We start from the raw sequence: 17,083 nt of genomic DNA, 5'->3' as shown, positions 1-17,083 counted from the left end.
TGATAAATATTTTCAACCAAGACTCGTTTGAAATGTACCCAAGAAGTCACAGTTGAACTCATAGAATAGGTCTTGATCAAACTGGAAAGTTTTCTACCTGCAAGATGGTAACAGTAAAGAATGCACTGCACCATACTCAGACAGTTTCTGTATGATGATGTCTTTCCCCACTGCCTGAAGACAGATTACAAAGAATTAGCAAGATTTTTACATGCATATGCAGTTAACAAAAAAACCATACAGGCTTCCATAGTCTAAACTGTGTTGCTCCTCATAAGCCTGGGGTGGCAGGTAGAGAGATGGAACTGGGGAAAGAAAACCCAAGATAAAAATGGAGTTCATTTTTACAGCTGCACCAAATTAGTGCCTGCAACTCATTCATTCTTTTTGCTTAAACCAAGATAATAATCATATGCTTTTCCACACTAGAAATTTGAGTCACATGTACTGAGACCTTTAAATGTGGGAATACAAGTAGAAAATGCTATAAAAGGCAAATAGGATTCTGGATTTTATTTATATAGGTATGTGTGGATTGAATATAAAAATAAGAACCTAAATCTAGAACTAGAGGGCATAGTCGCAGGATAAGGGGTCGGCCATTTAAGACTGAGATGAGGAGGAATTTCTTCACGCAGAGGGTTGTGAATTTTTGGAATTCGCTACCCCAGAGGGCTGTGGATGCTGAGTTGTTGAGTATATTCAAGGCTGAGATAGATAGATTTTTGGACTCCAGGGGAATCAAGGGATATGGGGATCGGGCAGGGAAGTGGAGTTGAGGTTGAAGATCAGCCATGATCTGATTGAATGGTGGAGCAGGCTCGAGGGGCCGTATGGCCTACTCCTGCTCCTATTTCTTATGATCTTAAGAAAGTGGTGTTGAACTTCTTGTCTGATTACACTTCTGTGAAGCACCTTGATAGGTTTTTCTACATTAAAGGCGCTATATAAATCTGAGTTGTTGTTGTTGAATTTGTACAAGATGTGGGTTAGACTACAGTTGGTGTACTGGATGCATTTCTGGGCACCACAATACAGGAAAGATATTAGAACCATTGAATGGATACAACAAAGATTCACTAGGGATATCAGGAATTAACATTTTTAATTATGAAGAAAGGCTTGAAAAATTAGGGCTTTTTCCACTGGAACAGAGATGATTAAGGGGGGGGGGGAGAATTTAATACAGATTTCCAAGTATGAAAGGTTTTGAGGGGATAAATAGTGAAAGTTTATTTTCTCTGCCAAATCAGTAACAAAGAAGCATAAACTCAGGAATACCATGACAACAACAGAGGGAGTTAGAAGGAATTTTTTGACAGAGGGTTATAGAATATGGAATGCAGTACTACAAGGCAGAGGCTATAAAGTCATTTAAAAGGGAATTGGATAAGTATTTGAAAAGAATGAATATTAAAGAAGGATATGGAGAAAGGGATCAGAATACATAGCTCTGGTTGAAGTGCTAGCATTGCACAAAAGCCTGGGGCTGAATGGCCTCCTTCTGTGTAGTGATTTCTATGATTCCAGGAGAGACTCAAAAGAAGAGCACATTAATTTGTGAAGGACCAGACTAAAATCACAAGGAGTAATTGTGGAAAAAAAAAGATTTTTCACTAACATGAAGGCCAATAAGTGGTGGAAAGCTTCCCTATAAAACAGAACCTTGCCATAAGGTGGTCTGTGCCTTGGCTAAAAGATGAGCCGAAGGGGATCCTTGAGGTTGACTGTACCCAGTCAATCTCCCAGGAGATTGGCCACGTAATTTGTGGCAAGTCACAACCTGAAGTGCTCCTTTTGAGAAATGCCGTAAGAAATCAGATGTCTACGAAAGTGGCCCTCATATAAAATAGCACAAGTAAAACTTTCCTTCCCCATTGTCTGGATGCTCTCCAATTGCTGCTGCAGCTAACAAATCTCAGCAGCTATGATGGTTTCCAAGAAATATTAACAGATGCTTCTCCTGAATTTTGAGATTTGCACCTCAAAGTAGATTGGACTAACGTGCAGAGTTTCTCGGTCCTAAGCAAATCACAATCTCCTCCCAAATGATGTAAAAAGCTGGACAGTCATCTACCGTAGCCCCAGTGGGGCTGTATGGAGAAGTCACTATTGGAGTGTTGGGGCAAGAGTATCAAAAATAGGATTTTTTTTTTATTGTCTGCATGGTTTGGTCTTTGCTTAGATTCTCAGATCCTGGATACATGCAGGTGCCACAGAACAAGCTATTAAAGTACATAATACCTACCGCCTGTCTAGGGTGAGGGGGAAGGAGCTATGTCTATCCCAAGAAGCTGTTCCTGGCTAGATGCAAGGCTTTGCTAGTGACATTTATAACATTCCAGCTGTTCTTTAACTTGCTCACTAAATAAGCCCCATCACAGGACACTCACCATTAAGACTCATACATAAATAACGGTTGAGAAAGGCACTGGAATGACTTCTGTCGGTGAAACCATATCCCATCAGCAGGAGGAAGAAGGGGAGAAAAACTGTCAGAAAACTCGACAGAAATAACACATCCTAAACGGGCCTTCATCCCTCCTGATTTCTTTTTGTTTTCTTGTCTCCGATCTGACAGCCATTTCATTCTAGTGTTATGTGAAGGATGAAGAATGACACTGTCTCCGGGATAATGTGCAGTGCTGGCAGTTCACTCACTAATGGATAATCCATACAAAGCACTCTCAGTAACGCAGCTTACATTACAACAACCTTTGATACATCACAGTCTCAGAAATGATGCCTGTTGTTTATGGCTCCCAAGCAGAGAAGCCCTACTAAACCCATATTGGAAAGTCCATAGTGAGCTAATGTAGGCTGGAGCTGCACTGTGATATCATCTGGTAAGGAGAGCTCACCGTGACAACAAAGAACAGACACCCTTCCTGCTAAAATTAATACTGCGGAAGCAGACAGTGAGAAAAGTGAGAGATGGGCAGGCCTGGTTCTTACCTGTCACTATATGCAGTTGCAGTAGCAGTTGCTGGCTGTGCATACCTATATGCTGCATATCCACCCTGGGAACAAATAAGAAGATGTCTAAGAACACTGCGACATGATTATACCGCACACCAAAGCAATAGTAAAAACTGCATTTGTTTCATATATTACAAATTTTGAAGTAAAAATTGATGCAGGCACCTTTTAAACTTTTTTTGATTTATAGAATAATAGCGTAAAAATTTCTTTAGTGGCAACATTTTGAAAAGCTGACCCCTGAAGTCCAAAGATTTAGATAAAGGCTGCCAACTGCAATTAGCCCGAGTCTTTGCTGACTGTGCAACTAACCTGGGTCTCAGCTAAAACGCCCCGCCCCTCCCTCACTCAGGGTCCTCAATGACATATGCCTCTCCCCACTCATCACTGTGCAAGTAATTCAGGTCTAACATGGGTCCTGGCTGGCACTTTGACCGTTGGGAAAAGCAGAAATCGAGAGAAAAGGATCAGTTTTATTTTTCTAATTCCACCCCCACCTTTCCTTATCTCACCACAGGGTACTGGGGTACAGTTCCATGGGTTGCAGTACCCCACCCAAATGCTCAGTCCTCAATAAAGTGAGCCAGGGAATGTCAGCAGGCTATATAACTCATGCAGAACATCACAGATGTGCCTGAACATGTTCATGGTCAACATCTACACGTACAGTAATAAAGGTCACTAGATAGGGCAGGGATTCGGAGGCCAAGTGCAGCTGTCTTCACTGCATGTGCCTTCACCAACAGAGCTATTGGGGGTGGGGAAAAAATGAAGTTTAATGAACAGGAAATCTCTAACAGATGTACAAAACTGGAGGAGCTTTTGAACAGTGCTAGGAATTTTTTGTTATAGCATTGCCAAACTGATTTGATGGATAATTGCCTCTGTAGCCCAAGTATGCTAACTATATTAAAACAAATGCAGTTTTAAAAAATAAAATTTTGCATTTAATATGCAAGTACAAATGAATTTTTATTTTCTAAATAGTCAAGCTGTGGTATCTGTCAATCAGGAGAAATCGGAGCATGCGAATGTCCGAATCTACAGCACTAGCAATCACCAACCAAATGATCCACAGACTAACTCTGGCCGTCCCAGCATTCTCCAGAGGACGGCCCTCAGCCCTATTCGCTATGGCAAGCCGAGTGAAGGAAACAGCCTGGATTACTAGAGCGTGCAGCCACGATTCTCAGTATTATATATATATATATAAAAATAAATGTATATGAAAATATAATAAACATTCACGATCACCATTCACCCATTGCAGCCTCTCCCGCGTACCTAAGAGGTTAACGTTCACGCCAAGCAAACCACATTAAAAGTTCTCGTTGCAGTTAGAGATGGGAGCCGAGATACTAACCAAACTCTATAGCATATTTATCAGGTATCTGTGGAAAACTGATTGCTTAAAGTAGCAGCTGCTTGCTGGGAATTATTCTTTTAACACAGTTTTATTACTGACCTGCAAAAGGGGGGAAAAAGTGCTAATTTTTAATGAAATGGTAATATCTAACACTAATCCTCTCACCTGTACAATTATGTTCTATAAAATGTTCTAATTTATCTTCAATGATGATCCTATTAATGGCAGGGTCCACTGGTAATTATATCCCACAATAGTGTATGATCAGAGGAGGAGGGAGTCGAATAACAGCCTCAACTGTATTCACTGTTTTGGCACTTTGGTAGAAAATGGAACTGCAGTACATTTGCCAGATATCTGCTCTTACTTCAAGGGGAGTAGAAGTGTGGAAACAGTGCCTTGATTGCTCAATGGGTAAATGCATTGCTTGGTGTGTAACTGAACCACACACATCAGAAGATCTCAGCTTCACTTTCCAGTCTGTGCAGCATTAGGGGACAACAGATGGGAGACTATAAACTGCCAGAGTGTTTCTGGACTAGGGATGGAAAATTACTGCTCCTGATCGCTATGCAGCGACCCCACTAGAAGTGTGTGCAAGAAAGAAAGCAGGATCTGGCTCAGTTCGAGTGTCCTCCACAGCTGAATAGCCTGCTGATACATACTGTCTAGATTCAAATGTGAAGAAAAGCCACTTGGGTGAGATGAAACCTTGTCAAAACCATACCCCAGCAACAGTCAGCACCTTCAAAGAGGAAAGAGAACTGGGGTAAAAAGCACCCCATCTATTACCAAACAGAGTGGTATTGGTTGTGCCTGTGCAGGTGTGAGTAGGCTGGACTGCCCCACCTGACGCTCTCCAAAATCAATGTGGCAGAATTAAGGGATTTTTTAATCCACATATATTACTGTAGAAAATGTAACAATTGTGGGAGAGCAGAGATGGCTTTAAGACTCTAATGATGAAACTTGTCTGGATTATTAACAGGGCCACTGTTCTACATCAATAAATCAAATTCAGTTTTTATTATATCAGATTCTGGAATTTTTACCAGTGTTTTGCGGATCACATTCTGAAATTGCATCTCCATGAAAACAGAAAATCAGAGGCCTTGAACATGACTTGCACAGGCCGCATATGAAAAGTGATCAGATAGCAACAACTCTACCTGAAGTGTATTTAAATATTTATTGTGCATCACAAGAAACACCTGAACATCTGAAGTTAGCCACTGAATTGGGACTTAGTCATGTGCACTGAAACATGAATTAATGGGAAAGGATGATGCGTTGTGCCGTGATGCACTGGAGTGAATGAAAGTGACTTGGTTCATTGGAATTCGATGCTTGGATCCCATTAGGTTTTATCTACACTCTCCTGCATGATTAATGTACTGCAGGCTGGTTTCACATTTCCCACTGATATTGCTTCCACTCTTTTAAATGGAGAATTTTTATCACCTCATTCATCTCTCTTATTACAGACATGTGTCCTTAAAGATTTCTTCCAAGCCCCACTGTAAACAAGGCTTTTATAATAACTCTCTCTCCATAGATGCTGCTTGACCTGCTGAATATTTCCAGCATTTTCTGTTTTTATTTCAGATTTCCAGCATCCGCAGTATTTTGCTTTTATTATAATTCTCTGTTTCCTGTGACTGTCTGAGACCCTGATATTCCAGTCTTTCAGCAGTCGACTAAAATGGGTATTAGGTAGCAAAGTATATTTAATCAGCCATTCACGTCTGCAACCGGGCAAGTTTAATGGTGAGGAAGGGGAAAAAGATTGAAGGGCGAGTCACCCTAGGCCTCTCTTACATAGTCCCTACTGCACAGGTTCCCAGTGGGGTTGCCAGAAGTCTGGGAGCAAACAAGTCACTTTCCAATTGACTGCTTAGTCATGGAAAGGGGTGTGGGAGAGGTTTTTTCCAAAAAGTAGATTTAAAAAAAAATCTCCAACTCATGTTGACTAAATGAGGTGACCTCTTGAGTGCCAAGGTACGGCAGAACACTGTTCTTTCACTTTGGATATCCAGATCTCCATTCCACTTAAACAGATGAGATGAAAGTAATTTCTTTTGGATGAGGCCTGGGCACTGCTCTGTTACACTAATCTATAATTAGACTGACAGAACAAGACACTCTCCTTCACAGCTCTTTTAATGATTCAAAGTGAAATGTGTTGAGCCAGTCTCTAATAGACACGAGCCCACACTATAAACTTACCAATTATATTCATTATTAGGGGATTTTTTTTTAGTTTGTGTTAATCTCTGCTGAAATCAGAGCATTCTGCGGGAATGCTGTATTTCCATTTGGTGCCTGCTCCCATCCCTAACTGCAGTCTTTGCTGTTAGTAGGATTTTTCACTGCAATCCACAATCTGTGTGATTGGTCTCTTCACACGTTTCTATCATACCTGCGGTAACTTACTGCTATACACTGGTTCCTGATACACTATTCTATAACAAAACACAGGGAAGAACATTGGCGACGAGGCTGGAAAAGAAACAACTGAAAAGAGAGAGACCCTCCTTGGATAAAGCCATTCTATTATTAGAGGGTGCTTTACACTGCTGAAGCTTTAACACTATAACTATAAAACAAGAGACATTCATAGGCTGTACAACTACACACATTGAAATGATTGAACACTCGTTAGATTTACTCTCTGAGCACCTGTCACAACATTTCTTTTGCCAACTGTCTTCAGTTTCCATTTACAGATCAAAGGTGGTGGATTTGATTTCAAAGTCAAATGCACACACCATACACCAGCATTCCTCAGTAAACATTTCAGCTCAATTTAAAATTAAAATTAAAAGGACACAAGAGTTGCTGAGCAATACTACAAGCCTTAGCAGCTGCTTTATCAAGGTTTCCTTTACAGCCCAGGTGCAGCATCAGAACCAGTGCAGCAGAGGTCAACTTTACTCAATACATTCTTTTTGAATTCATTGCTTTTGCATGATCTCCCAAAAGAAACGCCATTTCCTCCAGTGTGTAATGCTTGAAAGATTCAGAACACTGTATACTGTAAACAGCAGCAAATGGGCATGACTTTTCTGTTGACAAAGCAAAAACAGACTACACAACTGAGGGGAGTGGTGTCTCAAATTTACATAACTGGACGGCAAGACCAGGTCACTATGAAATTATCACTTGCCCGATATGGAAACAATACTACACAGCTGGAGGAAGTATTAGCATACTGGTTTGAAGAATGGCTTCATCAACAGAAGGGGGACAGTGTAAAATAGTGTTTATACTTACATAGAGATCGGCACCATAAAATCCATCCTGGTAAACCACACTGCAGAGATGCACACAGAAACACTCTCATTACTGCAATTCCAACATGCAGGGGCTAATAAAGGCAAGGTTTGTCACAAGAACTCCATAGGCTGCCCAAATCGCCACCAGAAACCTTTCATAGTTTGAAAGCAAGTGTTTTCTTTACTTCAACACTCAAAAGGGTAGTGGAAATCTCAAACTGTCTCCCTAAAAGGCTGTGGATGTTGGGTCAATTGAAATTTTCAAGTCTGATGATTTTTGTTGGGTAAGGGTATCAAAGGATATGGAACAAAGGCAGGTAAACGGAGTTGAGGTACAGATCAGCAATGATCTAATTGAATGGTGGAGCAGACTCGAGGGGCTGAATGGCCCACTCCTGTTCCTATCTAACAGATCAAACAACAGGACCAGGTGTCCTTTCCCTTACTTCAAGTGGAGGCCTTAATCATACAATAGATTCATAGGCCCACATTTTCATGACAATATAAGGCTGGTGGTTTAAGAAAGATTGAGATGTTTAAATTGTGAAGTGCAGCTGATGAAGGAGACCCACATTGCTGTACTGGAAAAGAACTTCATGTTTTCTGTCTATAAAGTAAACCCAATATTTCAGAGGTGAATGTGAGTTTTACCAAGTTATTCATTCATGTAAAAGTCCTTTGTAATACCCTCATGAATGCTAATTGAGTCAAAAGTGCTCCCAAAAGAACTGCTTATTGTGAGTCATGTACTTATTATACATTTTAACATACAATGTACATTATAGAGAAATGAGCACTTTAAGGATTAAAGAACCTCTCACCCCAGCACTAAGCAGCCTGCAATTTCTGTAAAATCCAATGTTCCCGTGCTTCTCTTTCACTTGAGACAAACCTTCCCTCTCAGCCAGTGACAATGTTAGCCAACATAAATTATCCACATGCTTTAACAACTGTCATGGAGGCTAATATTACATTAAACATGCTTGTGCTAAAGGTTCCTTAAAGAACACTGTGCAATTGAAAACATTTAATAAGGAAAATACTTCTACAGTACATAAAGGATATTTGCTGCCAATTGGTTTCCTCTAAAAAGATGTCATTTTGATATTTCCCCTCCCTTATCTGCCTTCATGTTCATGCACTCGGTCCTACTGAGAGGCAGGCAGCTCACCTAAAGTTGTGGGGGACATGCTGTTCTACTATGGAGGGAAGCATTCACTCCACTTGGCATACCTGAACCGTGCCGGGCACAGCAGGCATCAAGCCCGCGCATGAACGCTCTGTGGCAACATTCAAGATGTATTTTTGTTCTATTTATCAACTTGAAGATAAGCCCACTGAATGGAAAGTATTTGCCACAGCACAAAACACTGGACTGCCAGTGATATAACATTAATAGAGTTGGCTTCACAGGCAGATAGCACAGGGTTCAAATCCCAAACACTTGAATTCTTGTGTCACAGCTGAAGTCTCACTATGTGAAGCACGCAGTGGAGACAGGTTGGAAAAGGACTGACATCAACTCAGTCGCCAATAATTGGTCAATCACAAGAAACTGAAACTGATCGCATCTCTGTTGGGCACGGGTGATTTACAAATAATTAACAAAACAAGTTTAATACTTTGAGGGATTAAAACAATTGTGTAATGTACAAGTATTTGAGAGAAGAAACAGCATTATTTTAGATTTGTAAATTTATACAAACTTATGATGCTTAATTCAGCCCAGAAAAATAAAATGTAGGGCCAAGATTCGCAGGGAATTCGAAAACTGCATACAAGTGAGGGTAAATTTCCTTGCGTTTTAAAAAGTGAAAAAAAAATGTATTTGGGAGTTAAGGTTTTGCAATAAATGGGTTTCTTAGGGCTTCTCACTTTATACAGTTAATCGAGGACACTGGAATGTGGGATTAGACTCTTACACCCTATTACATGTTTGTTATACCAAAATCCAGTGGTTCAGGATCACAAAAATCAACAGTGGAACAGCATGCCATGTTGGAGCTCCACTGTAATACACTATAGAACATAGGTTAGGGCCAAGGATTCACCACAAAGTAAACCACTGATCTTTCCAGTGCCGTCATTGGCAGACACTTTCAGAGGAAGATCAGTCACCCCAAGCTCAGTGCACATGTTGGCGGAACAGTCACCCCAAGCAGTGCATACACGCACAGCAGAGTAGGTACGGCAGATCTCAGCCTGTGCGGTTGGCCAGGGACAGTGAGTGGAGAGAACAATTCCATAGTGAGCAGCAAACCCCACAGATTAAGGTGCAAATTAAATGAAGAATGCAATTCTAACACCCTATGGAACAGAGGATGCAACAGTACAGTACTCAAAGCATTTGGGAATAAACAGCTGCTCACACTGCCTCTACAGCTTGGCTACAGTAAAAAAATAATCAGAAAACTATGAAATTAATTTCATCGAGAAGCTGAACCAGAGTTAGTACTTCACTACCGTAATTATAAAAAGCACTTCATTTTGGTAATTTCTATTTTAATAAAAAGATAACAGACTTGTGAGTGGTGGCACAGTACTAAATAATTCAACTTACAGCAGTAGAAATGCCTTAACCATCCCTAATCCCCGTTACCCTGAACCATTCCAAAGCATCCGCCCCCTTAATTATTCCAATATCTGGAATAGCAATGCATCGCAAGTAACCATAACAGTACAATCTATGAATTTAGCTGAAGACAGCACAAGCAGCTTAACCTGGTTAGTCTGTTCTCTGTTTAATTCATAGACTGTCAAATACGATCAGGACATTACTATGTATAGTAGATAGATAGGTGTGTGGCACACTGGTATGATTAATGCACTAAGTCATGATTTTTGCAGTACACCTATGATTCTCCATATTAAACTCTCAAGCCCAGTCAGAGCAGATCACTGAACAAAGATCCTATTCTTGCCCACAGTGATCGAAGATGAAGGGAAAGGGGTCAATCTGGGGTCCTCTTATGTACCAGAGTGGAATAAGAACAAGTGGCAAAATTGGGACATTACGCAAGCAGTATAAAATGTTCAGAGGAACCGTGTACAGTGCTGACATTAGATTTAGTTGAGTTATACATTTGGAAACTCCATGCACAAAGAATGTTAATTCACTTCCAAACTAGTCTGCTTACCCTCCGTAGGTTGGGATGGCGGTGGGAGGCGCTGCTGCACGGAATGCACTGTAGACTGCACGACCTCGTCCTCTCAGGGCACCTCTCAGCGCAGCTGCAGTGGTAGCTGCTGGATATGGGAAACCAGGAACTGAGGATTTGGGAAATGGAGAGAGAGAGAGAAATAGGACAACTGTTGTAAACACTAGTTCAAAATAACTAACAAGAAAAGCAATCTTTCCATGAAAGGCAACAGCACTTGGGACAATCAAACAAATACCAGTCAAAGCAAGATAATAAAAAAAAACTGACGAGCATGCAGACATCACTATAAACTAACAGGCCTTCTTTGCATTAATAAATTTAGCATTAGCAGGCTCACTTATACAATGCAAAGTATGTTTGTGTTATTTTGTCTGTAGTATACTAACACTGTCATGTGTAAAATACACCTGAAAGTTTAAGAGAACAAGCTACTAATCATACACAAACAGGAACTTCACAATGATTGTTTCTAAATTAAGAAAAAGTGGGACTAGATGGTGCCGTCTATTAGTCACTGCTCTTTCAGCTAAAGGACCCTGGTTCTAATCCAGCCCTGATTCATGGGCTGAAAGTCTCCTCTGTTTGCTGCATGTCAGGGTTCTGTGGGAGATGGAAAGATGGAAAGTCTCAATCTAGTGTGGGTAGGGGCAACACCTAGCATGTATACACCATGCATGTTCAAGGATGCTGAGCAAGAGAAGGGTCTGGGGATTATGGTGCGTGAGTCATTGCAGGTCGATAACCAGTGCTGCGAGGCCATTGCAAAAGCAAATAGGGTGTTACCGCATGTTGCCAGAGCAATTAAATATAAAACAGGACATACGAGGCCTAGGTTAGGTATAATCTTGAATACAGTGTCCAGTTTAGGTCCCCTCACATGGTAGGTGATAGAGATGCTGGAAAAGGTTAAGAGGGTCACTAGATTGATACCTAGTTTAAAGACTCTAACTTACCACAATAGGCTGAGAGATCTGGGGCTTTCTACTCTAGAAAAGCATAGACTTCAAGGAGATTTGACTGAGGTCTTTAAAATAATAAAAGGATTAGATGGAGTCCATGTGGATAGGCTATTCAAGCCAGACATGTTAAGGAGCACCAGGGACACAAGTACGAGTTATATAAGCATAAAGCTAGGTACTTCTTCTCGCAGTTGTTAATCTCCGGAACATGTTGCCAGCACATGTAGTGAGTGTGGATTCATTGCAAACATTCAAAAGGGAGCTGGAGGAGCTCCTGAGAGTGGCCAACATAACTGAAGATAGAAGGTAGGGGATCACTGGGGATCAGTCTCTCAGGCACCATGGTCTCCTGGAACTTGGTTGATCACCTGCAAGGGTCAGAGGGGAATTTCCTATTTCCGCCCCCACCCCCCCCGCCCTCCCCCAAATTGGCCCACAGGTATTTTCTCTGGTTTTTAGCCTCTCCCAGGAAATTATATGATTGGTGGGTGGTTGGGGCAAACAGTGGTGATGGCGTGCAGAAGTTAGCCCACGGCAGTATAGGACAGGCTGGATAGACCAGCCAGTCATCTTTTGTATGTTCATAATTGACAATCCCTCAATCTCTTGGAAGGCTGGTGTAGCAAATGGAACAATGTTATGCTGATGTAAGTAGGTGTCACTGTTCTAAGGTCAGGGCAACACATATGGAGCTTTACTCTGCACATAGCCCCTCCTGTACTTCACAGTGCAACCACCTACAAATTGATGGTAAGCACACAGAAGGCCCTTCAATCAACGTTCACTCATCCTTAACAATAAATTTGAACAAAATATCTGATTCAGAGGTTCTCAAACTGAGCCACCATAATACTCTTAGTGAAACTTGAACTGAGCCAGAGAGAGGAACCAGGAGGATGAAACATACGGAGAGGTACCAGGAGGAGTATAACAAAGGGCCAGCAGCAAGTCACAGGGCACCAAATTCAAGCCAACAGTTTTGATGTCGCAAATTGCAATATCGAAGTTCAAAGTCATGAACAGATAGGTGGAGACTGCGTTAGGGCCTCATAACCCAATGGTTGCTATTCATTCTCTATAACATATAGTGCAGTTTATTTAAATAGAACATTTGTTTTCAACTTGTCTTACCGTTGTGTGTTGGGCTGAGTGCTGTGGAGGCGACGGGGTGTAGGTGAAAGGGTAAAGATGATAGTGATGCAGGACCTGAAAGTATATGGCATCACATGGCCAGTATTAAAACCTTACTTTGTTCAGCAGTGTCTTACTGGTAAATACATTGTACACTTTATATCAGACTGTGATTTTGTACATAAAACCCACATTCACTGCGCTACATTTCCCCCCCATACGATAACAGTAGATCATTATGCAGTTCCAATGGATTATTCACAGATTATCTCCAATTTTCTAATTCCCCCCTGGATTACTCTAATTTTTTTTTACTGTTTTCATCTGAATGTTCCTCGTAGTTCTCTTTTTAAAAGGTGGCTCATGGTGTATATTTCCTCTTGAGATGGAGGAGTGGGCTGTCTTTACTGGAGCAAAAACCCTTCTTGAAGAGCAAAGTAGTACTACACTGGAGAATACCCAAATGATCATTTGATTTCAATGGCTGACAAAAAATGCCACAGATCCCATTTATGCTCAAGGGCTCGGTGACGACTCAGCTACAACTCAGCTATAAATGGCAGTGTGAAAGCCATGCAGACCCAGCAGGTCCCAGCCTCTGCTCCGTGAGCTGATATCAGGACCCTGTCCTAGGGAGGGGCAAGTCTGCCATAGTTCCGCTCCCGATAACATTAAAATCATCACCAAAAATCCGACTGAATAGTAATATTCAAATGTACAAAAGTCGAAATATCAATTTATCAGTCCTCAGTGCCAAATTTATACATATTTTGAGATTACGGTACGGTAGCATAGTGGTTATGTTTCTGGACTAGTAATCCAGAAGCCTGGACTAATAATCTGGAGTCATGAGTTCAAATCCCGCCACAGCAGCTTTCGAAATTAAATTCAATTAATTAAATAAATTTAAAAAAACTAGTATCAGTAATGAAACTACCGGATTGTCATAAAAACCCATCTGGTTCACTAATATCCATTAGGGAAGGAAGCCTGCCGCCCTTACCCGGTCTGGCCTATATGTGACTCCAGACCCACAGCAATGTGGTTGATTCTTAATTGCCCTCTGAAATGGCCGAGCAAGCCACTCAGTTGTAAAATCTTGCTACATGGACGGACCATCAGACTTGTGCTCCAGAACTAGCCGTGCCTCCAGCCAAACTGTTCCAGTACAGCTATAATACTGGCATCTACCCGACAATGTGGAAAATTGCCCAGGTATGTCCTGTCCACAAAAAGCAGGACAAATCCAATCAGGCCAATTACTGCCCCATCAGTCTACTCTCAATCATCAGCAAGGTGATGGAAGGTGTCGTCGACAGTGCTATCAAGCAGCAATTACTCACCAACAACCTGCTCACCGATGCTCAGTTTGGGTTCCGCCAGGACCACTCAGCTCCAGACCTCATTACAGCCTTGATCCAAACATGGACAAAAGAGCTGAATTCCAGAGGTGAGGTGAGAGTGACTGCCCTTGACATCAAGGCAGCATTTGACAGAGTGTGGCACCAAGGAGCCCAAGTAAAATTGAAGTCAATGGGAATCAGGGGGAAAACTCTGCAGTGGCTGGAGTCATACCTAGCACAAAGGAAGATTGCAGTGGTTGTTGGATGCCAATCATCTCAGCCTCAGGACATTGCTGCAGGAGTTCCTCAGGGCAGTGTCCTAAGCCCAACCATCTTCAGCTGCTTCATCAATGACCTTCCCTCCATCATAAGGTCAGAAATGGGGATGTTTGGTGATGATTGCACAGTGTTCAGTTCCATTCGCAACCCCTCAGATAACAAAGCAGTCTGTGTCTGCATGCGGCAAGACCTGGACAACATCCGGACTTGGGCTGATAAGTGGCAAGTAACATTCGTGCCAGACAACTGCCAGGCAATGGCCATCTCCAACGAGAGTCTCCCCATGGCATTCAACGGCATTACCATCACTGAATCCCCCACCATCAACCAGAAACTTAACTGGACCAGCCGCATAAATACTGATAAATACGTTATCTACAAGAGCAGGTCAGAGGCTGGGTATTCTGCAGCGAGTGACTCACCTCCGGACTCCCCAAAGCCTTTCCACCATCTGCAAGACCATAAGAGATAGGAGCAGGAGTAGGCCATTCGGCCCCTCGAGCCTGCTCCGCCATTTAACGAGATCATGGCTGATCTGATTTTTACCTCAACTCCACTTTCCCGCTCTTTCCCCATATCCTTTGACTCCCTTGCTGATCAAAAATTTGTCCAACTCAGCCTTGAATGCATTCAATGACTTAGCCTCCACAGCTTTTTGGGGTAAAGAATTCCAAAGATTCACAACCCTCTGGGAGAAGAAATTCCTCCTCATTTCCATCTTAAAAAACGGGCGACTCCTTATTTTGAGACTATGCCCCCTATTTTTAGATTTCCCCACGATAGGTAACATCCTCTCAGCATCAACCCTATCAAGTCCCCTCAGAATCTTGTATGTTTCAAAAAGATCTCCTCTCATTCTTCTAAAGTCCAATGAGCATAGACCCAAACTGTTCAATCTTTCCTCATTAGTCAACCCTTCCATACCCGGAATCAACCGAGTGAACCTTCTCTGAACTGCCTCCAATGCAAGTATGTCCTTCCTTAAATAAGGGCGCCAGAATTGTACGCAGTACTCCAGGTGTGGTCTCACCAGCACCCTGCACAGTTGTAGCATGACTTCCCTGCTTTTATAGTCCATCCCCCTAGAAATAAAGGCCAAATTACCTGCTGTACCTGTATGTTGACTTTTTGTGTTTCATGTACTGCAGCATTTTGTAGTAAGGCACAAGTCAGGAGTGTGATGGAATACTCTCCACTTGCCTGGATGAGTGCAGCTCCAACAACACTCAAGAAGCTCGACATCATCCAGGACAAAGCAGCCCGCTTGATTGGTACCCCATCCACCACCCTAAACATTCACTCCCTTCACCACCGGCGCACCGTGGCTGCAGTGTGTACCATCCATAGGATGCACTACAGCAACTCGCCAAGGCTTCTTTGACAACACCTCCCAAACCCGCGACCTCCACCACCTAGAAGGACAAGGGCAGCAGGCACATAGGAACAACACCACCTGCACCCCTCCAAGTCACACACCATCCCGACTTGGAAATATATCGCCGTTCCTTCATCATCGCTGGGTCAAAATCCTGGAACTCCCTACCTAACAGCACTGTGGGAGAACCTTCACCACACTGACTGCAGCGGTTCAAGAAGGCAGCTCACCACCACCTTCTCAAGGGCAATTAGGGATGGGCAATAAATGCTGGCCTTGCCAGTGACTCCCACATCCCATGAACGAATAAAAAAAAATTTCGTTTCACTGGAATCATTTAAAAAAAAATATAGAAACTGAGATAGTTTAATCCTAGGTGACATTGTTTTTCTTTAAACGGTATAATATATAACTGAAGGGCAATGAAACATTTACCTGCATAAAATTCAGGGCTGTAGACAGCACCAACCACAGGGCTCAGCTTCCAGCCTGGAAATTAAATACAAATCCAATTAAAATGGAGGCAACATTAAGCTGCAATCGGAAAGAACATAACACAAAGAGTGCCCAGCAACTGATCAGCAATAAACAGCCAGAATATCTGCAGATGGTATTCATTCTAGCTACTCCATTCTAATGGATTAATCTGTGCTGCAGAGTTCCCCAATGGCTCAACAACTTTATCCAAGTTACTGAGCCAGAGAGGCCGGAAAGATCCAGGTTTATGTGCTGGGTCTGTGGTCAGAGCAATTGGCCTCAGCATCTCTGGGTTATAGGAAGAAAAATCATCCATTGCTCAAGTTGGAAGTGAATGCTGCACAAGGACAAGAGCCAGCCTTCTAACACTCACTGTCAGGGCTCACGCACAAACACAAGCTATATGGCCAAGTACTGGAGAGCAATTGGGGACATTTGACAAGGTACAGGAGAACAATTGATGCCATTTGGCGAGGTACCTGGTGCCACTTGTCACAGTTCCAGAGGGTGATTGGCATCTGTGGAACGGTGTTCCAGCAAGATGGCAATGCTTTCAGGAGAGGGAGGCAGGGAGCAGATTGGCAGAAAAATAAAACTGAGCTGTATTAGTAAATCACCATGAACTTCAACTTTGTGCAGACATAGAGATGGTTGCCATGACTTCCAAAGTACTGCTTGAAAAACCCTTTTCAATAAATATAAAACAACTCACTTATAGTGCCGTTAAAGTAGAAAAAT

General features: G+C 42.2%; 1 protein-coding gene across 6 annotated transcripts in view; it reads right to left on the bottom strand.

The window, feature by feature from the left end:
- Positions 1-17,083, bottom strand: part of LOC137305457 (RNA binding protein fox-1 homolog 2-like) — a 246,542-nt gene that overhangs the window by 13,546 nt on the left and 215,913 nt on the right. For 4 of the 6 annotated variants that reach the window (XM_067974292.1, XM_067974295.1, XM_067974294.1 and 1 more), the window contains 5 exons: positions 16,304-16,357; positions 12,872-12,946; positions 10,758-10,887; positions 7,619-7,658; positions 2,956-3,020 (listed from right to left, as the gene is read on the bottom strand). In XM_067974292.1, the coding sequence (XP_067830393.1) occupies positions 2,956-3,020; positions 7,619-7,658; positions 10,758-10,887; positions 12,872-12,946; positions 16,304-16,357 (364 nt within the window). Of the gene's footprint in view, positions 1-2,952; positions 3,021-6,764; positions 6,808-7,618; positions 7,659-10,757; positions 10,888-12,871; positions 12,947-16,303; positions 16,358-17,083 lie in introns of those variants that run through there. The other 2 variants (XM_067974293.1, XM_067974291.1) reach the window with 2 other exon arrangements.

This window comes from Heptranchias perlo, chromosome 40 (assembly GCF_035084215.1).
Source record: "Heptranchias perlo isolate sHepPer1 chromosome 40, sHepPer1.hap1, whole genome shotgun sequence".
In the NCBI taxonomy this organism is placed as follows: domain Eukaryota; kingdom Metazoa; phylum Chordata; class Chondrichthyes; order Hexanchiformes; family Hexanchidae; genus Heptranchias; species Heptranchias perlo.
The sequence above is the reverse complement of the archived record's forward strand: the minus strand, read 5'-3'. Positions and strand labels throughout refer to the sequence as shown.